The sequence below is a fragment of the Phyllostomus hastatus genome, unplaced genomic scaffold, assembly GCF_019186645.2.
Source record: "Phyllostomus hastatus isolate PE091 unplaced genomic scaffold, TTU_PhHast_1.1 phas_scaffold_78, whole genome shotgun sequence".
Taxonomy (NCBI): domain Eukaryota; kingdom Metazoa; phylum Chordata; class Mammalia; order Chiroptera; family Phyllostomidae; genus Phyllostomus; species Phyllostomus hastatus.
Window position 1 is genome coordinate 38,090,705 of NW_025334041.1, and position 25,490 is coordinate 38,116,194.

Here is a 25,490-nt window from a genome sequence, read left to right on the forward strand (position 1 = left end):
TATCATACCTAGATGAGTGATTGTTACTTTTTTCCAGCCACTGCTTTATCTTCACTCTGTTCTTCCCTCCTTCTATGTAAGATTGATATAGATATCTAATTATAGAATTATCTCTGCTTTTTGATAGCTTCTAATGCAGAGTGAACCCTCACTTCCTTGAACCCTCTATTAAATCACCTAACACAAGCCCAAAAGATGTAAGTCTTTTCCAACACTTACTGAGCAGTACCATGGTCTCCCTTTTTGCAATGAACAATAAACCCAACTTGATCAACTACAGCTGTGTTCTTAATAGTCTCTGCCTGGGGGATATTAACACACTCTTATTGTCTATTCTACACATTTAATACTTTTCTAAGCAATTTCTTTCATGTGTCTTATTTCCCAATTATGTTGCTTCTTAGAGCACTGATGTTTCCTGACAACTAATATTTCTGTTCCATGTTAATTAATTAATGACTTTATAATTGACCAAAGGTTTACATTTTCTTTTTCTTCTTTAGGAACCAACTACTATTTCAGCAATGGAGCTTTCCACTAAACAGGTACTTTCATTATGTATTTAAATCAGTATTCTACATTTTGTTAATTTTGTGTTTCAAATAAGTAAATATTTTATGATCCATCAAATTTTACAGATTTATTAACAATTGTTCAAACAAAGAGAAAAGAATGGTCTTACAACACGCTAGTAAAATAAAATTAAAGATATTTTCATTGGCCCCACATTTTGACCAATTTCATGTATGTTCTATAAAAATATTTCTTGGATTATTATTTGTTGTAAATTTTCATTTATAACATTTTTAGTCATTGTAATATAATTTACTCAATAATTATTTTCATCTCTCTGTCCTTTAAAATTAACAGCTATGAATATTTCAGAATATAAGTCTATAATTTCATTTGCATGTATAATCAAAATACATTTTATAGACTAATAAAATTATGTACCATATTATATGTGTTTGGAGAATTTGACTTTAAAGGTAATTTTACTCTTTCAGTAGTATTATATTCTAGAAAAAACATTTAGTTTGGCTAAATACGCATAGAAAGCAGAAAAATGGTCATAGCCAAATGATGTCATTCTACTCCATGAATTCATAGGTTATGGATGGCATGTTAATAGTCTGTCCATTCACAATGAATTAATCCTTTGGCAAGACACTCAAAAACAAATGACTTCTAACTGCTAAATGACATGTACAAAACAAATATAATTTTAACTTCTAAGAAATGTGTCTTTTCCTCATAAATGTCATCTGACCATTCTATCCAATATATAACTGGTAACTATATTTTTCAAAAAGATTTGATATTAAGTTGAATTAATAATTAATTATTAAATAACCCTATAGGAAATAAAACAGAGTATGGTAGGGTGCCCCTCACTCACTGCAGTGAGCACTTACAAATACAAAATTGTTTAATAGGAGAATCATTTAGCTAATCTTATCTCTGACCGTGCATTACCCGTTGTACAAGACACTGAAATACTATGCCAGTACAACTCAGTGTATATTCTTTCCACACATACATGTCAAAATAGGTTGATAACTCCAAGATATTTACAGAAACTCAGAGTGCAGATATTACAGACCTGATACTATTATCCTACACTTCATAAGTATGTGTTCACCTGTTTTTATAATCTAAAAATTATCAACTGTTGGCAAGAAAATATGAGGATTTCCAAGATGGAAGTGAGACTGGGATACTCTCTCTTGTAATGATGTGTTATTTATTTTGTGCTGGGTTTCATCACTAGTCTTAATTACATTATACCTATCAAGTATTGTAAAATATTTTTTTCTGTTTAAAAAAATGTTAAAGCTGTCCTGGCTGGTGTGGCTCAGTGGATTGAGTGCTGGCCTGCAAACCAAAGGGACACTGGTTTGATTCCCAGTCAGGGCACATGCCTGGGTTGCAAGCCAGGTCGCCAGTAGGGGACACACACAAGACAACCACACAGTGATGTTTCTTTTCCTCTCTTTCTCCCTCCCTTCCCCTCTCTCTAAAAATAAATAAAATCTTTAAGAAAAGATTAAACAGATATAAAGCTATCTTAGGAATTGACTAGTAAATTTAATACTTCTCACAAAAAAATACAGTATATACATTTAAAATACCAAAATAGAAGACAGTGTCTCTAGGCTTTATTTTCAAATAGTGGAAGCTTCATTTCATGTAGATGTGACTCAATTTCTTCATTGCTCATGGAAATTTGAAAAGTGAGGCAATAGTTTCAAGAAGGATAAGCAGTGTTGCAACTAATTTTCTGGATAAATAGACTCATCTCCTGCTTTATGACCTGCAACTTGTTAAGGAGGATAGTGAGAAAGCCTATGGTGATGTTAAATTAGGCAGAAAAAGCACATCAGGTCACTCGCTAGCAACTGGATTATGCTCAATGGTGCCTGCAAACCTCCCTGGTATTTCATTTAGACAGCATAGTCAGTTTTGCAAATCACTAACAGTACCACAGAATAATTGGAAAATATAAGTTAGCTATTGGATTGTATTTAATTTTTGGCATTTCATAAACCCTAGGTTTTCATTACAATAATTTCAGTTGCCATATTTGGGAGTTTATATTCTTCCTGTGTATTATTTCTCTATTTTTCTATTAAAGGGATATTACAGATTTAAATATTAGATAATAGCAACTCTTTTTCTACTCAATTGTCATATTTTTAAAAACATAACTATGAATTTTGCTCATGTTTCTTAAAAGCTATTGGACATAGAGATTTTTTTTATTAGGAATGACAAACTTGATCAATAGCTTTTTAAACAGTAATGACCCCAATATATGGTTCAGCATGTCCATATTTTCCAATGCCAACTGCACTTCAGGATATTGCTACCCCATTTTAAATAATTAACATTGAGATTGCTTTCTCTACAGTCTAAGTTTATTTTTTAAATGATGCTTTTTGAAAGAGAGAAATAAAGGATAAGAGCAGGGGAAGTTTCTCCCATTAATTAAGTTTCCTGTGAATATTTTTCAAATTATGGTCAACTGTTAATGCATACTGTAGATGCTGTTACAGAACAAACAAGGGGGGCCTGGGACAATATACTATTATTGAAAAAAAAAGCCCCCAGGTCCGTCACGTCCACTGCCAGAGGAAAGACATCTCTCAATGCCAGAGATTTGTGAAAAGGAAAGGAAATGTTTATTTAATGCTATACAAACTTAAAGTAGTGACCTAATGTCTTTATCAAAAATCCTAAAGTCCCTTAAAACACCCACAAACAGACACAGTCCTTCCTTCCTTCCTTCCCCCTTTGCCCAGTCCAGAGTACCGTATCTCAGGAAAGGAAATAGAAGTCCATGGCTCAGGCAGTCCTCTGGTTATTCCCAGTTAGTACTCCATCTCGACTGGGAGACCTCCCTGGGTTCCCGGCACCCTCCGGGGAGTCGCCAAGATCTCTGCTAAAACCAGGTGGTGGTTCCCCCTTCTAAAGCTGCGGGGGTCCCCACTCTGTCAAGGCCGTGTGGTTCTCTCTCTCAGGGCTGCAGGAGTCTCCACTCTGTCAAGGCCACGTGGTTCCCCCTCTCAGGGCTACAGGAAGGAAGAGTCCCCACTCTGTCCAGGCCACGTGGTTCTCTCTTAAATGGCTGCCGTGTCTGGGTTTAAATCCCCTAGCCAATCTTCCTCTGCAGCCCCATTTCCGACTCCTTCTACACTTGGGCACACTTGCCCTCAATCTGCTGTCTTCTCCAGCTTTTCTGGTCACCATCGTGAGTCTGGGCAGGTGTGACCCCATGTCCTGGAGCCAATCTTCTCTGAGCTCCCACGCAGGCGCTGTAACTCGGGGGACCTGCCCCCCAGTCCCATCTTGGGGGGAGATCCCTTTCCATCCCCCTGGCCTTGTGCCTGGCCATAGCTATTTAGCATATCTAAGTGACCAGCCAAAGGTTATAGGTAGGCTAAATGACCATGCCATGAATTAGCTGCAAAGCTGCCCTGTATGTTCTTGCTCTGTGTGCCCCTTCTCCCAACTCACACCTGTGGGGGAAGGGGTAAAGACAGCTTAAAATCTCCTGGACACCTTGAGTTCTGGACCCCATTTCAAATGCCTATTTGGGATCCCCCCTTTTGGCTGCACCCTGTAACAATGCTTTAAGAAAGATACAATTTAATCTAATTGTCTCTCAACAAAAAACTGAGAGACAATACTTCATCTTTTCCTCCCAGGGACTTTATCATTTCTTAACTTGCCATGGCCTGTGTCATCTTTCAATATATAGTAGTAAAATATGAGTACTATAAAAATTTGATCAGCTATAGTATATGCTCTATAGTCTACTAAAATATGATATACTATAGTTTTCACTTACTTGAATGGAATGAGCAACATTTATCAGGATAACTGCTTCTACAGTGGTTTATTTTTTATTGTGTTACTTCTTTCCCCTAAGTTCCCTTTCTTGTATTAAGATAAAAGTTAGTTGGTTAGCTTGAAGCACAGAATTACTTTCTATATAAGTAGTCCTTATAACCTTAATAATTTAATTTTAATAGATACTTCAGTTTATTCAACTTGATTCATATATGTAGTCTATCTTTGAAAGTCTTTTGGAAATACAATTGTATTAATATCCATTGCTGATGCTCAGGCAATTTTTAACACATAAAAGAGCACTCATGGCTCAGAGACCATCTTTTCTGTAACTTATTTTTACTTATATTGTTGAGAAATTAAAATACACTTTTAAGATCTTTTCCATGTAAACTGTTACACGTTTCAGTATTTACAAAGATTTTTTAAAAATACTGATTGATTGATTGATTGATTGAGAGGAAAGGTGGGAGAAAGAGAATATGAGAAACATAGATCGGTTGCCTTTCACACACCCCCAACTGGGGACTTGGCCCATAACCCAGGCATGTGCCTCGACTGCGAATCAAACCAGCAACCTTTCACTTTGCAGGGCAATGCCCAACCACCTGAGCCACTCTGGTCAGGACAGTATTTACACAGTTTTTATTCAAGCTTGTAGTGCAAGAAAGAGGAGCTATGACACTAATTACAGTAAATATGAATAAACAAAAATAATTATATTTATATTTCATGTCGTGTTTAGAAAAATTTGCAGCTGATATGCTAGCTTTGCTCAACTTTGTTAAAGACATTTTTTACACTGTACTGAAACCCTGAATTAGTTGCTACTGGAAAGTTTTCCCCCCTGTATCTGCCTTATTGGGTAACTCCAAACAAACTGAGGACAATGGCATTGTAGAACATTTTATCTGGATGCATACTTTAAAAGTTTAATTAAACATACCCATTTTGTGGGTAAGTCTTAGAAATATTATGTGACTGGCTCAAGATCAAACATAAAGTTAATGTAGGGCAAGACCTAAAATGCAGGTATTCTGATGTCCATTACAGCACTGTTTCATAATGCCTGAGCTTTTGGTTTAAGTCTACTGCACCAGCCAGCATACACTTGATCTCCCTCTTTGATGACCTTTCGAATGAGAAGTTAGTGGTTTTGTTTCAAGTAGTCTTCCTGGAGGTAGTGCAAGAACAACACAGTTGGTGTTGGGCAGAACAACTCACAGACACAAGCCCTGAAACTACACGGTAGGCAGTGTATAGTAAGGCAGCCAAGAGTCAGAAGCAAATGATCCCTGCCTCAGGAACTCACAGCAAGTAACCTGCTTACTCAGAATCATGAACAGTAGAAGTCAAAACAAACAAGTATTAAGAACAAAAAACCTAAAAGTTTGAACATTACATTGCTCAGTGTCTTACTGTTTTTAATTTTTTTAATTTAAGTGTAATTGACATATATGGTACTTATTACTACCTTCATTATCTTCCTTGGTTTTACACTTATAAACTATACCTGTTTCAGTCAAATATTTGAATTTTCATCTTGCCCATTTTAAGTTGTCACATTATCTGTCAGGCCTTTGAAGAGACTAACAATAACAAGATTTTTTAGATGTACAAGTATAAATTTATCATTGATAAGATATATATAAACTTTACTAAGAGAGAAGAGATTTGAAAAACAAGATAGTTTTTCCTGTAACGGCAAACTCTTTCTGCAGCAACAGCTCTATATTGGTTCCGTGGTGGGGGTGGCCCAGCTGCCTCTGCACCGATGCGATGTTTACGGGAAAGCCTGCGCGGAGTGCTGCCTAGCCCGAGACCCCTACTGCGCCTGGGACGGCTCTTCCTGCTCTCGCTACTTTCCTACTGCAAAGAGGTGGGAAAGACATTAAGAATAAACACAAATGCTTGCTATTTATTGTACCTGATTCTATTTTTGAAACAGCTTTCTTCACATAAGTGTACCAAATTTTTTCGATGAATAAAAAGAGGTTTAGATATTTTCCCTAAATAGTCAAAACCCAAAACCATCAGAAAAAAATGTGTAATAGGGTAGTTGGGTCCTATCATATATGGGACAAATGTAATGGGACAGATACTTTTAATAAATTACTGAGGGAAATCTAAAACATCACAATAATATCATTGAATGTTTATACTTGGAAATTACAAAGTTTTGCAGCTTCACTTTACACAGGAGAAAACTGAGAGTAAAAGTCACAGACAGAATCTAGGCTGAGCCTTGTACTTTTTGACAAAAATGCGCTCTTTTGTCAAAAAGAAAAGAAAACTTCTTCAGTTTTTATCCAGCAATATTTCACCCTGGCTCTAAATTTTAATATGGCAATCCATGTTCTTGGGTGAACAGCAAATTTTCAGAGGAAAGAATTTACTTACCTTTAGAGCCTTCAAGAGTACACAAGGGCTCAATTATAAAAAATTTAAAAGAATTGTTTCTAGGCTTGAAGGTATCATGTTTTTATACAGTGTTGATTAACTTTACATCTTCATTTGACCAAATATGTCTTTTTTTGATCACCCCCAAATATAAAGGCTACTATATTATCATAGTATTGTCATGTATTTGCAGTGTTTGAATTTCAAATATAAAACTGCATTAAAAATACCTCTATTTCTCAATCTGTATATATATATATTATATACAAATATTTGAAGTATACTCTTGATAATACTAATTAAAATATTTTTAGGTCATGCTTGAATGAAAACTGATAAAGTATGCCTAGAAGTTATTTTTAAAATATATTTACATATAATGTAACTGTAAGTCACTATCTGGCAGGTTAAATGTATTAGGAACAGCACTAATGAATTAGTGATTTGAGCATTTGTATATAGTGTTATATTAAGGAGTCTCAGCTATACTTCAGGAAACTCAGCACAATCTGAAAGTTGTATACTAACTTGCTTTACTTTTGCTTTAATTTTTTTCTTACTTTTACAAAATCATTATCTCAACATGTTCTCTACCATTTATAGCTGCCTTTCTCTGTTGATATTTACCACTGTTTAAAAAACAAGGAATGATAGATGAAAGTAATATACAATATCATGCTAATAAAAACCTAAAGGCTAACAGTGCACATAAACTTATGCACATAAAATTATTGAAATATAAGCTAGAAATTGGCATTATTAAGCAACTGCACTTTAGGAGAAATAAATTTTATTATCATATTTCATGTTCTATAAGAAGCTATAGCATAGATATTTTTCATTGCTAGTGAGGTGTATTTTACAATATTTGTTTTATTTTTAATGTTGGGAAATATTAAGGGAAAAATAACCCTAATATCTACTAAACTCTGTTGATTATACACTCTAGATAATATTGACATGTAGTGGTAAATCATCAATAACTTTGCCATATAGTCAGTCCACATGAATTCAAACCTATATAGTTTTCTTGCTAATAATGTTGAATGAAAATTTAGTGTTAGGCTATTCTATTTAATAAATAAAATTTTCTTAAGCCTTTAACATTCAGAATTGAGATGACATGTTTGTATCATTTATATACACCTATTGATTTAATTGGAAGTTTATATTTAAAACAAAAAGTCAGTGTGGAGATAATGTGCTATTGATTAAAGAAACTATGGATAGTTTAATAAATAAAAATGTGCAATTTTATAGCAATCAAATTAAATATTTGATTAAAATTTTGTGGTTCTTTAAATCAGTTAGTTCTATGAGACTTTCACTGTTATTCAAAAAGTGTGAATTCATGTTTGAACTAAAATTGAATACTATTTCCTTTCTATGTGTGAGTGTATCACATTGCCTAATTTAGTAATACTCCATTCTAATTTTAAGCTAATTTTAATACGAAGGATTAAAAACATAACTACAGCTATCATATGTTAAAAAGCTGTGTATTATTATATACTTGAAATGTGTTTATTGCATACCTACGATCCATGATTGAAGGAATTATTATTAAAAAATTTTGTTGTGCTTTGCAGATTTTACTTAATCCAGTTTCATGTGTCTTTGAAAAGGATGTTTAGAGACCTCATATTTATATATCCTTTGTAATGGCATTTTTCAAAGCTTAAAATGCAGTAAAAAAATGCCTTCCCAAGTGTTTGTGGTTCATGTTTCACAAGTTCTCTTGTTGGCTCAATTTTGAAATGTGCAACATCTGTTGACAGTCTCACCAATTCTACAAATAGGAATCTATAAATACTTTGGACATCTAAATTTATGAATACAGTAACAAATTCCATGTTTGCAGTTCTCAGTTGCCTTTGTGAGAGCTCTTTTCATGGACAGTAACTAACTTTGCAGAAAGACAATACCCACTAAAACAGATGCAGAAAACAGTTGGACAAGTGTCCTCAATCTCTTCCAGTCTGTTACACATGGCCAATCTCCATTTCAGCCTCTTTCTGAAACTATATATCTTGTTTGCACCACAATGGCTAGAGACAACCTCCTTCTTCCTGGTCAGTCATTAGCTAAGTGCAGGCAGAACACCCAGAATATACCACCACTAACATAATCTGAGCAGTAGAAGGAAGGAGAAACTCATTTAGATCTTTATAGCAAATTTGGCATTTCTTTTAGAGGTAAGTTCATTGTCTTCTCTCTTACCTGACTCTGACAGGAGGCCTTGTCCTCAATATTTGTTCTTGAATTTCTTCTTCTATTCACTGAATAAGTAAATCAATTTTCAGTCACAGCCCTGTGATCTTAAAAGAAATATTTTGTTTTAAAAAGGTTGATAATAGCAACCATAAAAGAAAACTTTAAGCTAATTTAACAATGGAATTGATAGTCTTAATACTTTTAAACTTAACAAAAGTCAATTTAAGAAACTATGTATATTATGTTAAGAGAATGAGAACATTCATGTGAATTTTAATTTTCAAGCTTACTCCCTCATTAGTCATAAGAAAAAAGAAAACCATTTACCTGTTTAAGAAGAAATGGATTGCTATTCTATATTTTGTGATTTTTGCTGGGAATCAAAATTTAAGATGTTAAAAATTTAGGAGTTTCTAAATGTTCAATTTTTACTGATTCATATCCAGTAGCAAAACAAAACAAAACAAAACATTAATTTTCTATTACCGAGGTCTTTGGAAGACTTCTAATGCATTGTTAATACATTTGCATACCACTTGTCATTTCGATCACCTTAGAGACTGCCCTCACAGGTGAAATAAACTGCTCCTAAAAAATCTTTTAGTTAGACATAGGTGATCTCTTTCGATATACTCTGAGAGTCTTTGCTTTTTGATTCATATTAATTCTTATGACAAATTCCCAAGAGGGACTAGAGATACAATAATACCTTTTAAATGAATTGTTTTAGACGCACAAGACGACAAGATATAAGAAATGGAGACCCACTAACTCACTGTTCAGACTTACAACACCATGGTAAGTTACATTTTTCATCTTTTAACCTGCTACCACCAGGATAAAATCACAAGAAATAATGAATATCCACACACAGGCAGGGTATACACCACTCCCAGAATACTCATAGAAACACAGCTAAAAAGAAAGAAAATCAAAGAGAAAGAAAATTCTAAAGAACACAAAGAAATGAATTAGGTCTTATTACTACAGGTATGATAAAGTAAAGACTTTGAACCCTTATGAGACTTAAAGCTCAATTTTCTAATATTAACAAAAAAAAACCCAGTTTAAGTACATGCTTTCATATATAGTAGCAACCTGAGAGTAATAGGCAAATATATATGTGTAAATATACTAAAGAAGAAGGTGTATTTTTTAAAGACTTTATTTATTTATTTTTAGAGAGAAGGGAAGAAAGGGAGAAAGAGAGGGAGAGAAACATCAGTGAGTGGTTGCCTCTCATGTGCCTCCTACTGGGCACCTGGCCTGCAACCCAGGCATGTGACCTGACTGGGAATTGAACTGGTGATCCTTTGGTTCGCAGGCCCATGCTCAATCCACTTAGCTGCATCAACTGGGGCAGAAAGTGTATTTCTTAAATGTCATACAAAGTATTCATCAATATGCTGGTGACATAGACCCAATATATTGTTATTGGCTATCCTAGTCAAGTAGAAGATAAGTCCAATGTCTTCATGCTAATTTACTAGTATGATATTCTCTTGAACTGGGGATTTTAGACTAAGTTCATTTTATGCCTGCTAAAAATGTCAAGGCCTACTTAATGTTAAAATGCTTCTTTAATGCTGAAATACCAACAATCTTCATTTAAAATGGAGTAAAATTGTAGTATATTTACTCCTGTGCTTCAACCCTTTACAAAAATAATGATGAAACTCTGCTTCCCTCTGCTGGGGAAACTGATCAATGACATCACTATTAATGAATAATTCATAGTTAAAAAGAGCCAAAATGTAAAATGTAAGCATTTTAAATGTAATTGAGCATAATTATCCTATTAACTTTTTGATACCTTTTACATTAATTGTAAAGGAAGGTCTAATATTTTCATCAGTTAACTTGGATTTGCTCTACTAATTCTGAATGTAGAATATTCATGTTTCATGAGTGTTACAAAAGAAAACACACTGCACAAGTGGCACTCTTGTATTCCACAGAGTGGCACGCATGTATTCTACAATCTAGCTGCTCTTCTGAAGGCCACATCCTCTGGTAGGTATCCTGTATATACCACTGTCTGATTCGTGACCAATCACAGGGTTGTTTGGAAGATGCCAATATCAGAAGACAGGTAGTCACAAATTCAGCCTGTATTTTAGATCTGTTATGCTTGGAAATTTTCTTGCTAAGGACTTTCTTATCTATTATTGTTCTTATTATAAAGAAAAAAAATGCCACTGCATTAGAGCAGATGTTATACATTTTTGTCCTTGTACAGATATAGTACCTTATTGACTTACAGTCTTTAAATTTTCAAATGTTGTTAACATTCACTATTCTGTTCATCTGTTTCATGTAAAAATGTTGAATTATGATAAGCATGTTTATGCTATATAGTCTTATCAATTATTAATTCACTGTATTAAAGAATCTATTTCCTGAGCTATGAAGAAGCTAAGAAATAAGATGATATAATAGAGCTCATTTTTAATCAGACTTTAATGTCCATATGAGTATGGATCTTGTTATATTGTTTTTTCTTATAACTTGAGGGCTATAACAGATACAATATCATGAATATCATGGTAATAAATATCACATAGATATTTAATAAATATTTGTTAAATGAATCATCTAAAAATTTCAAGCTGCAGTATAGCTAATAATTGTTTTGTTTTTACAGTAGAAATTTGAAATAACATCTATTCCTTTTTGTAAATATTTTTAAGTCATATGTTGTTATTGATATCATCATAATTAGAATTGGGATATCTTAAGAAATATCATCAGTCAATCAATTAGCTAATAAATAATTATTATACACCACTATATGTAGGATATCATGCTATACTTTGAAGATTGGTAGGGAATTTTACATATAAATATGTATATGTTTATATTTTACTAATAATCAATTTTTAGTATAATACAATATGACATTTCACAATTTTAATGCAATAGAGTGTTTAATGCAATATTTTACTGATACAGCCACTTTTTTTTTAGCAATCCAGGCCCTTATTAGCCCCAGTTGGTATTTTTTAGTTACATATATTCTGGAATCATGAGTGTATATACAAGGAGAAGCTGACCAAAAACCTATTTATTTTTTTAAGTGAAACTGAATAAATTATCATTGTTGACTGTTGATTGACTAAGCCTGAGAGAGCTTCAGACTTTAAAGTGGTGTTTTCTTGAAATCAGATTAGTAAAAGCCTGTAAAAATTGGTAATATGAAGTTGCTTAGTTACACAAAGTAAAATGAACATGAATCAAGTTCTTGCTGACTTCTATCAGAATGAACACTGTAGAGAGGAGAAGGAACCGCTGTGGTTCGGTGTTACTGGGTGTGTGTGTGTGTGTGTGTGAACAGTCCTAAGGAGATGCTTGTGACACTCAGGAGGAAATGGTAAAGTACTCTGAATGGCTCTGCAGCAGTGAAGCATTTCTTTTCTGAAGGCCTCTTTATTCCTCGTCTGCTTGTTTGATAATTGACCAAACATAAAAAACTAGACATCAAAGTTTATAGTAAATTTTAAATGTTTAGAAACTAAGTCAGACATACCCATCTGGCCAGGCTGAGGCTTACCACTGGGGATCAGTGAACTATTTTGGAATGGGTGCTGTCAATACTTAAAGTAAAATGGGCAGAAGTCCAGAGCTCAGCCCTCTTATGTCATGTGTGTTGTCTTGCTAATGTCACATTGCACATGGAATAAAATATCTGTGCTCATATGGAAACATAAAGACATGAGATGTTTTCACAGAAAGCTGCTAAGCAACTTGAAGCCAAATTATACACTTCAGGACAATCAGTTCCAGCTGTAATGGTAAACATATTTTGTAACACTCCATATTTCACGTATCCTGAGGTTTTAATAGAGAGACTACATAAAATAATTCAGAATTAAGTGGAAGGAATCTTACTCTTGATGAAACCCTTAACACTCACTCAGCGCCCTGTGCCCTTGGTGTAAAGACAGCACTGATGGTGAGCTGGCTTAGGTGAGGCGGACAAATCCAGCTCCCCTTCCCCTGATCCAGGGCGCTCTCCACTGTCACTGGTGGCTCTTCACCTCGGGAAATTTTAGTGTAAAACCCTAAATATGTCTGTGCTGCCAGATCTTCTTGTCTTTCCACTCACACCTCATACAGAATGCTAAAGACAAGCCTCAGGTTTTTGCAACATGTTTCCTCCCTTAAAATAACTGTTGCCTACAGAATTGGAGCTGGTCTGACTACATTCAGCAGCATAAGTATCTGAGTCAATTTACCTTTAAAACGGCCTCCCATGTCCTCTTCCTTACCAAGCAAAAAGGAGTCATACTATGATCTAGATATCCAGAGAAGAATAAACCTCCACTGTAACATTTTCTTAAATTTTACATCTTAAATTTTTGAATCTTTGAAGTATTTAATATCCTAACGTCTAGTTGAACACCATCATTGAATTTCATTTTGTGATAGTTCTCTTGGCTGTTCTACATACATGCATCTCCTTTCCAGTGTCCCATAGTAAAATATCTGCAGAATTCAGTCTTCGTAATTATCTTGACAGCTGGATCAATTTATGTCTTTCTTGGCATCAAAATTTCATAAAATATCTTTTGCAGTGTCATTTTTATGGTCTGCAGAGTTGTAAATTTAGTATTTTGTAGCAATGCTGCCTGGTCTATACTTTGGCTTCTTTTATACATGTAGGAAAATCCAGCGATGAATCTGAGCATTAGGCCCCAAGAGAAGCCTCAAGATTTGATAGATGAGTATGATGTCAGCCTTAAAAAAATCTCTAACTTTAATAAATTATCAAATCTCTAACTTTAATAAATTATCAAGTTAGTATCAAGTCTAAAATGTTACTGAATGTAAGATACACCATTATTTTATGCACTGCTTAAAACAAAAACAAAAATACCTGCCCCAGATGGGTTGTCTGATAGATGCTCCCAGTAGCACACCATAACACAATATGCTTCAGTATTAAAATGAAGGCAAAACAAATCCCGGAGCAGAAGATAGCAAGGAAATTTGCTTGTTTCAACCATAATTATGGGTAGTGAAAAGGGAGGGGATACTCTTTGAACCACAAGGTGGTACTCATCAAAGTTTATTTTCTTTTTTAAAAGATTTTATTTATTTATTTTTAGAGAGAGGGGAAGGGAGGAGAGAAAGAGAAGGAGGGGAACATCACCATCCATCAGTTGTCTCCCACCCCCAACCGGGGACCTGGCCTGCAACCTGGGCATGCTCCCTGACTGGGAATCCAACCAGCACCGTTTTGGTTTGCAGGATGATGCCCAATCCACACTAGTCGGGGGTAGGTTTACTTTCTGAAAGCACCAACAGGGTAGACCAAAAAGGTATCAGGTTAGTAGATTCTCATGTGTACTGCAGAAGAACAAATTTTTCCCAAATAAAGCAACTTCATCTCAGATCAAGAGCAACTGTGACATTGCATTCTGATATCAGAGATCTTAAAATATAAAAAAGCATGCGTCTAGAATGAACTTACTACAGTATTATCTTCCATAACTTTTGTAAACCCTTTTCAAAACTTTTTTCACTGGAGATAACCAATCACCACAATAAACATCTTCTGAAAGTACTTTAGGCTAATAATCCAATTATTTATAGTATATGTGTGCTAAACATGCATGTACATCTGAATAACAATTTTGAAATATTTTATGTCATCCTTGTTCTTTATTAAAGTTTTTAAATATGTCCTCAGAGATCACTTAAGTGTTTCTACTCATATAATCTAACCATTGTAAGTGGAAACATTTTAAGGATGCTGTATTTTTTAATTTCCAAAACTTACAAGGAGAACATATTAAAACAGAAGATTTTTTTTCATTATTGTTTATGGAAGTTTTCTGCCTTAGCAAATGGGTATTGTCGATTATCTCCTGTCATACCTCTTGGGGAAAAGTAAATTAAATATCAAAGTCCATGTTTCATGTTTTCTAAAAGTAAACATTCCTATGATAATTTTACTTTGGCATATGAATTATGTGTTATCTTGATAAAGCATTTGCTATAATATTATGAAAATAATACATACTAGATTTTGATATAGACTATGTTAACATTACAGTAGACATCTTCATATTGGTGTTGGCTTTCATGTAACTGAGTTTCGGCCTGCTCTATGCTAAGAAGCATTGCAGACTTCAGCATCACAAGATATTAAGCACAGTATTAAATACAACTATTCAGATGGCTTCATAGTAATTTCCTAATACCTCAATTTCATTTTCATATTTTAACTTAATAAATCTCTAAAAAATAAGTCACTAGTGACCATTTCTGAAACAATAATTATCTATGAATAATGAAATTAAAGCGCCCTGGTCATATCTGTCTGTGATTTTTTTTCATCTACCTATCTGTATACGAACAGGAGCGTTTTTGATACAAATCCAGAGGAATCAGTGAATTCAAGGAAGATTGGAAACTACTTGAATTATAAAATTTTAAATGCTGTATACTGGCCAATAAGTATTCCCCAGCACCAGAGACGATCTTACTTTAGGGCATAAATCAAAGTAGTTTGAAATTCCTAAACTTTTTTTCAAGTTGATAAGTTTGTAACTTTAAACTGTCTCTAAAGTTTCACTAACTGAGTCTTTTTTTTTACTTGACAAATAGATGTATTGAGCACATAGATTTAATATATGCATATGTGTTCATATCTGGGTGCACGTGTGCACGCAAACTGACACTCAACAAATATTTACAAAGAAACTAGTTAGCTTGAGCATCCTATACAAAATTGGAGAAGCATTGTACTAAGCATTATCTTAATAAAAAAGCAAACAAGATCCCTGCTATATAGCTTAGTACAGGCTACAGAATTTAAGTGCACTACAGTATGTGAAATTAAGACAATTGTTAGCCATCTTAGGAGTCAGATCCAAGAATATGCATGGATGTTGAACGGAATGAAATTTTTGTCCTCGATTTTTTATTTGTAAGTATTTTATGTCTTCCAGAGAGTTTTTGATCATCCATAAAGTGCCTTTTTAGCTACTGCAACTTAATAAGTACAATTCATCCACCTTAAGCCAAATTAATATATTTTCTATTGATAAAGTGTCTGTTCTGTTCCTGGAAAAAATCATGTAGAATCTAGTAAGGAAAATCTAAGTAATGATGTTTTACTGAAGAAGTGCATATCTGCAGTTTTCTACATCACCAGGGCTTGCTGGGCAATGCTTCTTTCCCTTCTTTGCTTGGCCTTCCCCAGTAAATACAATTGAGAAAAAATAACTTATACTGTAAAATATTAAAATTACAATGTGATGAAAACAAATAGAATTAGATTTCTCTTTATGTATTTCAGCAATTAACTGTATTTGTTAAATATATTTAAAATAATTTACAACCACTTGCCCCTCCCAAAAATTGCTTTACTTTTATGTCTATTATTTATTAAATTCAACTTCTCAATAACAAATGGGAGGACATCAAAAATGATAATAGGTCAAATAGTTAAATAAATATAATGTTCATTAACTCACCCATCTTTGTCTTTTCTACATGACATCTAATTTTTTGAGCCTCTTATATTATTAACGTTTCATTCTTAAAAGACATTTATGGGGTTAAAATGGAGAGTGGAATAAATGGAAAGCTGAAATGTGATGCCTTCTGTTTCTGCTTTATTGGAAGAGAATCAAATACTAAATAAGGCCTTTAGCAATATGATATTTCTGGCCAAATGATGGATATCATGGATTTTTGTTGTTACAAAAGGAAGCAATTTATTTAACTTCTTTCTTTCCTCCCATTCTTTTTGGTTTATTGGGCTCATTTCATTTCCATAAATTATCCTACTAAAAGAGGAAGTGATTAATTGAGAATTGCTTCCTTAAAAACATTATTTCTCATCATTAACAGCTGCAACATATTGTAACATTGTGTTATTCAAACACACTGTGGTGCTTTTAAAATTATTTTAATGTTTGTTGCTCTTAATTATTTTGCTCTAAATATTCAATTCAGGCCATGAGAATTCATTATGCAAATTTAACAACTATACCCTTCTTGTGTACTGGTAATTTTCATGACAAAAGTTTGTATTCAAACAGTTGTTTTCTAAGTGTGAAATGTATTTTAAAATAGATTAAATTGGAATTCTTTCTTTCTGGAAATTTACAAGATTACTCATTGCCAAGGAAGTCTTTTAGAGATTTAGGTGTCCTTGGGCATATGAGAATATATTCATAAGATGTATTAAATTTCTTTGTCTTCTCACTATCCCATATTTGGAATTTTTGATTTTGGAGTATACTTGATTAGTCATTATTTTCTCCCAGCATATTTCAAATCAACTGTTGTAAAATTTAAAAATTTAACAAATTTAGAAAATTTGAAATGTTTACATTTAACAGTGGTTTAACAATGTATTCTACCATAACCAGGATTATAATCCCTGCATCCTTTTTAACTGATTATATTTTAAATGATCTTTAAATAAAATTATGATAACTCTATCTTGGGGATATCAAGCTTACATGAGACTTATGCTTATAAATGCAGACTTCATAGTTTTAGATTTGCCATTCAGCAAATCTCAGCTAAGAATTAATGACTGTCTTATAGAATATACAGTAAAAGAAAGATAATCAGATTAATAAACAATTATAATAAATAAGACGGTATGTACTCTGAAAATATATGCACAAAAGAGATTTTTAGGAATCATAAAAGAGGAAATACTTTCTGTGATGGTGATGAGGAGTAGGATTGATGTTGGGAAGGAGTTTGTAATTTGTCTCATATGAATTCTCAATGAAAGGTTTTAAGTTTTGAATGAATTAGCAGTTGAAACTATTACAACAACAGTAATAACAACAATACTGCACAGTTTTATGACTATTTCTGTGTCCAAACACTATACTGTTATTCTATGTAGTATATTTTAAGAACAACAAAAACCATATTTAAAGGGTTATAAATATTTTGTTATTTATGTTTGATTAAAAACAAATATAAAACAAAGATAGCAATAATGTCACAAGGCAAAGTAAATTTGCTGACAGAGAACAAAAGCAGGCATTTAAGAATATATTTACCAAGAAATAATAAGGGTAAGATATAAATTTTTCTAACACATTTTTAGTCAATGTAGAGGGAGAAATATGATCAAGTGGTGAGTCACAAGGTACATTAAAATGTAAATTAATCAAGAGAATATCGATAATTCCTAAAAATCAACATGAGAAAGAAAGAAAATTAAAGATGTACATCAGGAAACACTATGATGTGCTGAACACCACATGCAAAGTCGTCATGATATAAACACAGTGAGCACGTCAGAGGGGCCCAGCACAACACAATTTAATAAAATCCATTATCTCATGACATTAACAGAATGTGTTCCATGTAAACAGCTCTCTGATCAACTAGTTTAATCCAGGGACATATTATAGCTTATATTTACTATGAATATGCAAGATTTCTTATCATTCAGGAAATCTTTAATTAACAATGCTTCTCAGTTGAGCTTTTGATTTATATCGGCTAATTATGATTTCAGTAGTATTGCTTCAAAAAGCGCTTACAGTTTAACTATACCATGCTGCCATTTCTATGCAGAGCTGTTTGCTTTAATAAACAGTCAATATGGTAGCACACTTGTAGTCCGAGAAAGTATTGACAATCTAGTAATGTTAGGAGGCAATCGAAATATCGTTCCTGTTTGTAATGTTTTGAGAGGGAGTAGGGCAAGAGGGAGGAGGGGAGGAGGGAGAGAGAGAGGAGAGGCAGATTGAGGGGCAGGGAGAAGAAGGGAGCCCCTAAAGGATGGGGAGAAAAACTTTGTTATTTGACGTCTAATGTTTCTGATGTTGCACAAAATTTGATCAAGCACTTGGGGTAGAATGGTTAGGAAGAAGAATGGTATTTATTGAGTGTCTTATCATTCTTTCTAAAATATTTACTGGATATCTGTTTACAAGGTGGCAGGTGTGGGGAAATTAACAGAAAAACACTTACAGGTTGTTACATCTGAGCACCCAAATTAATGAATTCTTGGCTGAGTCCACTTTAAATTAAAGTTCCAGTTGAAATTCAAAGTTACTGATGATTGAAATATTCCGCTGCGGTGGAATCAGCGGAAAACTGTATTCAGTGGAGGTTTCACTTTTGCAATTACTGCTGATGGCAGCAGAACCCAACGGAACATACAAGAGGGGGGTCTCAAACCAAAGAACCACAGTAGTACCTCCACACACAATTTACTATTAAGGTTAATAGGATTGAACTTTTGGCTCACTGCTTACCAATTAAAAGATTCTCTTTTGATTTTTATTTGGACAAAAGAGATAGAAAGAGCCAGGTGAAAGGGGAATGAATCTTTAAGGTACTGGCAAGAGCGGTTACCAGGACAAACTAATGAAAGGTGCCAAGCCAATGTGCCAAATTCGCCAGTTGTGGTTCTTTTCTTATTCAGGTGGAAAAGTACCTAAATGTTATGATGTGTCTTGAAAAGTCCATGAACTTCTACTCTATTAAACTAAACACAACTTGTTGTAAGTTCTTGATTAAATCAAATACTATCTTAGATTCTCCTATAGATAAATAGCAGTTAAAATGAGTTTTTTAAAAATATAAGAGAATATTTATTAAGAGAATTCCTCTGTGTGTATATATATGTTTAGAAATGTTTGCTGTCACCAGGGGAAATCTTGTAGAGAAACTAAAAGCTGAGCAGGTTTCTCAGGACTCTAAGAAAATTGAACCAAAAACTCTCTATGGACCAGGTGGAATGATTAAATTAATTGGGAAGAAGAAAACTTAGTGTTGTTTTTTAAAAATGTACCCAACTAATATATAATATAAAAATCTGTTCTTTCTTATTATACAAGTTACATTGTTCTTACCTTTGGGGCAACTAGTATACTAAAGTATTTAAAGAGTTCTATGTTCAAGAGCAGTAACTTACTTATACCTTACATTTCTATAGATACTTATAGTGACATAGATTAGGTGAGAGACAAGTCTACAAGCAAAGCAGGCCTGGGAGGCATGGTTGGTAAATCAGAAGATATCAGTGGATCACCATGGTGTTTGTTTCTGAATCCAATGGATTTCATTCTATATTGTCATGCTGTCGTATATCTTATGATTCAGTAATATTTAGAATGTGAATGAAAACTCTCTTCTTATAAGTAAAACAACTTTTTACTATATTAATTTTTTTAACCTTTTAAGATTTTACTGGTGTGAAGACACAACATGAGATCCACCCTCTTAACAAATTTTAGATCTCAAAGTCTTATTCATCTTGCATAACTAAAACCACATTCTTATTGAAGGCAAATCCACATTTCCCTTTCCCCCACCCTTGGCAACCACCATGCTTCTCTCAGATTATTTTAGATTTCTCATATAAGTGGGATTTATTTCTCATACTTGTTCTCTTGTGACTGCCTTATTTCACTTAGCATAGATGGACCTTGAGGTCCATCAGGACAAACTAATGAAAGTTTGTCCTGATAACCATGTAATTCTATAACATAACAATATCACACTCAAGCACACCAAATGCCATGTTATGCCTTGTTGCTTATGGCAGATTTCCTTTTTTAAGGCTGACTAATATTCCAACTGAAAGGATTTCTAAATCAAAGAAATTTAAATTGCAAAGCAATTAGCAAGAACAAAAAGAATTCCATGTACACTGCATTGAGTTCTGTGAGAAGCATTTTAATTATTTATGGCAACTCCTGACTCACAGGGGACTTTCCAGACCCTGTTGGGCATAGAGATTACATTTATCTCTATCCAGGGAAGCAGATGCCTTGCAAACTAGTAGAGCCACATGTGCCAAATCTGTTCAATCAAAGACATACTAATACTTTCAGAGAAAAAAAGAAAAATGCTACTATATTCAATATAGACATTGAAAAAGATCCATACCTCCAATATGAAAATAGAGTGACTTCAAATCAGTTAAATATTGTTTCTTTACATTTCAGTGATTTCCTCATTTTTCCTAACTCTAAGGGATCGGTCCTTTAAATAAGATATTTCTCAATATTATAAGAGTTTTATTTCACACATCGGGAAATAAAGGCAAAAGCACTGAGGCTGACTGCCCCAGAGACAACAAATGGAGGCCCAAGGCTGACTGTAGGCAGGGGGAGACTAGGAGAGGGTGGACCTCAATCATGGACAAGGATTGGATGGAAGCAGGATTTTGGAGAGTTTTAAGGCTAATGAAAGCAAATCATATTGTCTATGACAGACAAAATACTCAGTTGATTATAAGGAGAGTAAAACTGTCAAAGCAATGCCAAAAAGGGGGAAAACTTTTTTAAATTAAAAATCTAGCTGAGCTTGAAATAGAGAACAAAATATTTTTATCTGTCTGTACTGTCAGCCTTCTATGCATGTGAAAATATATTTATTTTTTTCTAAATTAATTTAATGAATCCCAGATTGTACAGGATGTCATAATGGAAACAGGATTATACAAGATAATAAGGAGGTTTTTATTCTCTAAATGAGTTTTACCTACACTCCCTAGGTCGTACTTTTGATCTTAACTGTGTTTCATTTACCACATTCAAGGAGGTTACATAAAGGGTAAAATAATAGAAACTTAATCAGAAAACAGGATTTCTTATTGCTGCATTTTATTATATACTCTTGCCATATTCTTTAGCTTAATTCTTGAAAATATTAAAAGATGTGTCATTTTAAAATAAAGGCAATTGAAACCACATTGCATTAGAACTATGCATCTTTCTTCTGAGCCATTCCAAACATTTCACACCAACTGATCTTCAGAACAAACTTGCGGATTATTTAGGGGTTATTGGCAAGGAGTATAAACTTCCTGAACTCTACTTTTTGTAAAATATTAGATAAATATTGGTTGGTGAATTTAATTTTACAGATAAAAAACAAACACAAAGAGGCAAAATCTTGTTTCCAAAGCCCTGTGGAATGAGTTCTCTGCTGGAAAATAGTACAATATGCACTGGCCCCATTACTCAGAGCACAGAGTTTTAGAGTGAAAATCATTTCTTGGGGAGTATTATCATGGCATATAAAAATGTATAGTTACACTGCACACATGACTGACTTTGTTACTGTAATGCTATTTTCTGGAAGACAAATATCTGCACATGCCTTATATAATCCATACAAAATAATGTCTATTTTGATAAGCACTTGGGTTCTGAAACCTTACATCCTTGACATTTCTACCATCCTCAATCAATTTGGAAAACACTTCCAACTTGGCAATAAATTTATCTCCTGAATTTCCAAATAAATTCTTTGGAAAGTTGAGTTTATTTCTCTAACATGTTCTCATTTCATCTTTTCACTGAACAGATAATCACCATGGCCACAGCCTTGAAGAAAGAATCATCTATGGAGTAGAAAATAGTAGCACGTTCCTGGAATGCAGCCCAAAATCACAGCAAGCTCTGGTCTACTGGCAATTCCAGAGACGAAACGAAGAGCGCAAAGAAGAGGTATAGGAATGAAATAGACTGGATTATTTCTATCTAACTTATACTAAGTCACCCCAGCATGGTTGGCTTCAAAGGGAAAAATTACTATGAATCTTTATCCTTTTCTTACAAAACAACAGCTCATTCATTAAACAAATATTCATTGAAGGTCTGATTAGATGGCAGGTTATATGCTAGGTGTAGCAGTAACAAAGGTGAGTTTTGTCCCAGAAGCCATGTGGTTATATACAAATGTTTGGCAGAAGTAACACCTGCTTGAGTGCAATTGGTAGAGTAATAATGTGGGTGCAATAATTTATAGTTTTAATTCAAAGATTTCACCTAAAATACCATTTGGTGTGCTTGAGTGTGCTATTGTTATGTTATAGAATTACATGCTTATGATTTTATAATAAAAGATTTTGTAATAAAAAAGGGGTGTTATTTGTTCCAGGACCAATATTTTTAGAATCTGCTTTCTCCTTTCTGTAGTTATCTACAAGGTATTATATTATCTATATTTGTGTACAAAAAAAATCATTCTACTAATTTTTACTTTTGTTCAATTAATGCTGCTATCCAAATATGTATTTCTTTCTCCATTAACTTCTACCTCAAATGGGAAATAGAGTTTTGAGAAAGGGAGTAGGAGATTTAGGATGAAACATCTAAAGTCCCAGTATGAACTCTGATATGAAATTTGCATATCAGAGCTGTCTCCTCAATGAATACATTTATTCCTTTGTAAAATTAAAGAATTATGTAAAGAAAATCTCAGTGAGAACTCAAAGCTTTTGAAAAGCATTATATAAAAGCAACCACAGTATGTGATTTTTAAATGGATTATGTGCAGACATTTTTACAAGCATAATCTGAATATAAAGGTAAAAATTCTCCCATTGTGTTTCTTGATTGAAGCAGTCTTTATCTGTATAATCACACCATGCAAGTGTCAAGGTTGATTTTATACATTATAGCTTAGGCTTTTAGGGATCTCTGTTATAAACCGCATTCAAAATTAAAGTGAGGTTGGATGTATTCCAGAACATATCTGCATTTTTATGTCACATCTAAGACCCAGGAAATTAAATAAATAATTATGAAGCATGTAACCCATGCTTTTTTCTGCTTGTTCAACTGCTAATTTTTTGTACTTTATTTTTTCATATTTTACATGTTTATTCTAATGCTGCATTGTTTTCTAGTATCATGGTTCTGTATTTCCAACTCTAATATTTAATGTTAACTTTCTCCTCTATTTATATGCTTGCTTTCAAATATGCAAAATAAAGTATGTCTTGGTACTTTTCTTCCATCATCTTGAATATTTTAAATTATTATAATGAGAAAATTTACTAAAACCATAGGCAACCAATATTTTGCAAAGCATCCTAAAAACAATTGAAATAAATGTATAACTTTTTTCTGATAGCAAAATGCTATCATGTCTTTTAAGCTATAAATTTTATTGACTGTTAAAATGTGCCTCAACACATAATCTAAAATTTTACTGAGACTGAGTTTCAGAAATATGGTCCTTTTAAATATGTGTATTTTACTGCCTTTTTTTCTTTTGCTAGATTAGAGTGGATGACCATATCATCAGGACGGAACAAGGACTTCTACTGCGTAGTCTTCAGCGGAAGGATTCGGGCAATTACCTGTGTCATGCCGTGGAACACGGATTCATTCAAACTCTTCTTAAAGTGACCCTGGAAGTCATTGACACAGAGCATTTGGAAGAACTTCTTCATAAAGATGATGATGGAGATGGCTCTAAGACCAAAGAAATGTCCAACAGCATGACACCTAGCCAGAAGGTCTGGTACAGAGACTTCATGCAGCTCATTAACCACCCCAACCTGAACACAATGGATGAGTTCTGTGAACAAGTTTGGAAAAGGGACAGGAAACAACGTCGGCAAAGGCCAGGACATAACCAAGGGAACAGTAACAAATGGAAGCACTTACAGGAAAATAAGAAAGGTAGAAACAGGAGGACCCACGAATTTGAGAGGGCACCTAGGAGTGTCTGAGCTGTATTACCTCTAGAAACCTCAAACAAGTAGAAACTCTCCTGAGACAGTAACTGGAAAAAATGCAATATGCGTGAACTTTTTTCCATGGCATTATGTGGATGTTTACAATGGTGGGAAATGCAACTGAGTTCCACCAATTATAAATTAAGTCCATGAGTAACTTTCCTAACAGGCTTTCTTTCTAATACCAACGTGGAATAGAGGTCCGGCGAGTGCACATGTTCTCTTGAGCAGACTTAATGTTTCCTATGGGATTTCACTGTACAGGTTTCGCTTTCCTCTTTGCCTGAGAAACAAAAATGTCATTTGCCATATTGCCATCTAAAGAAGAAAAGTTGCATCAGCAAAGCCATTTTATTGAACTAAAACTTTAAAATAAACTGCATGGAATTACTAAGCTGATGAATATTCCAAAATGTGGTTGGATCCAAGGATATTTTTCTGTCTACCAGCGCTTGTGTTTATATATGTATGGGAGGAGTAAAATGATACTGAATGAAATGGTCTATAGAAATATGAAAAACATAAACCATCCATCATCCAGAAAACAAATGGAATTCACTGATCTACTACTGATGTCTTCTTTCAGCTTTGATCTAAAGATGTATTTTATTAAAACTATAATTTAAATGTACCATGACAAATATGCAGTAAAATTTAGCTCTTTTCTAAGCTAGAGTAAGTTTTCATCTTACAATTATTGTGCTATATAGTTTTTGTTTTAAAAATTCCAATTCTGTGCTGCTTTGCCCCAACCTTTTGTTTTCAGTTGTGCAAGAGGGATAGCCAATACTGTCTTAGAAATATGTATATATATATATATATATATATATATATATATATATATATATATATACACATCATCACAGTTAATTCGTAAAGCCTGGATATAAATTATGTTTTATTGCTCTGAGGGTTTCAAAGAAATAACACCTCCCCTTCTTTAAGTATTGTCTAAGTTGATTTTAACATGCATGTGTTTTTAGAAAAACAGCAGTTAACCCTCTCAAAAAGGGAAGAAACAAATTGATTTGTTAAATGCATTTTG

The 25,490-nt window shown here is 33.6% G+C and overlaps 1 protein-coding gene across 1 annotated transcript in view; it reads left to right on the forward strand.

Moving 5' to 3' along the window:
* The window catches only part of SEMA3A (semaphorin 3A), a 205,977-nt gene extending 180,750 nt beyond the window's left edge, over nt 1-25,227 (forward strand). Inside the window, exons 13-17 of the mRNA XM_045828814.1 lie at nt 504-545; nt 6,075-6,232; nt 9,698-9,765; nt 22,282-22,424; nt 23,984-25,227. Of these exons, the coding sequence (XP_045684770.1) occupies nt 504-545; nt 6,075-6,232; nt 9,698-9,765; nt 22,282-22,424; nt 23,984-24,439 (867 nt within the window). The 3' untranslated portion in view covers nt 24,440-25,227. The remainder of the gene's footprint in view (nt 1-503; nt 546-6,074; nt 6,233-9,697; nt 9,766-22,281; nt 22,425-23,983) is intronic.
* The last annotated feature ends 263 nt before the right edge of the window (nt 25,228-25,490 follow it).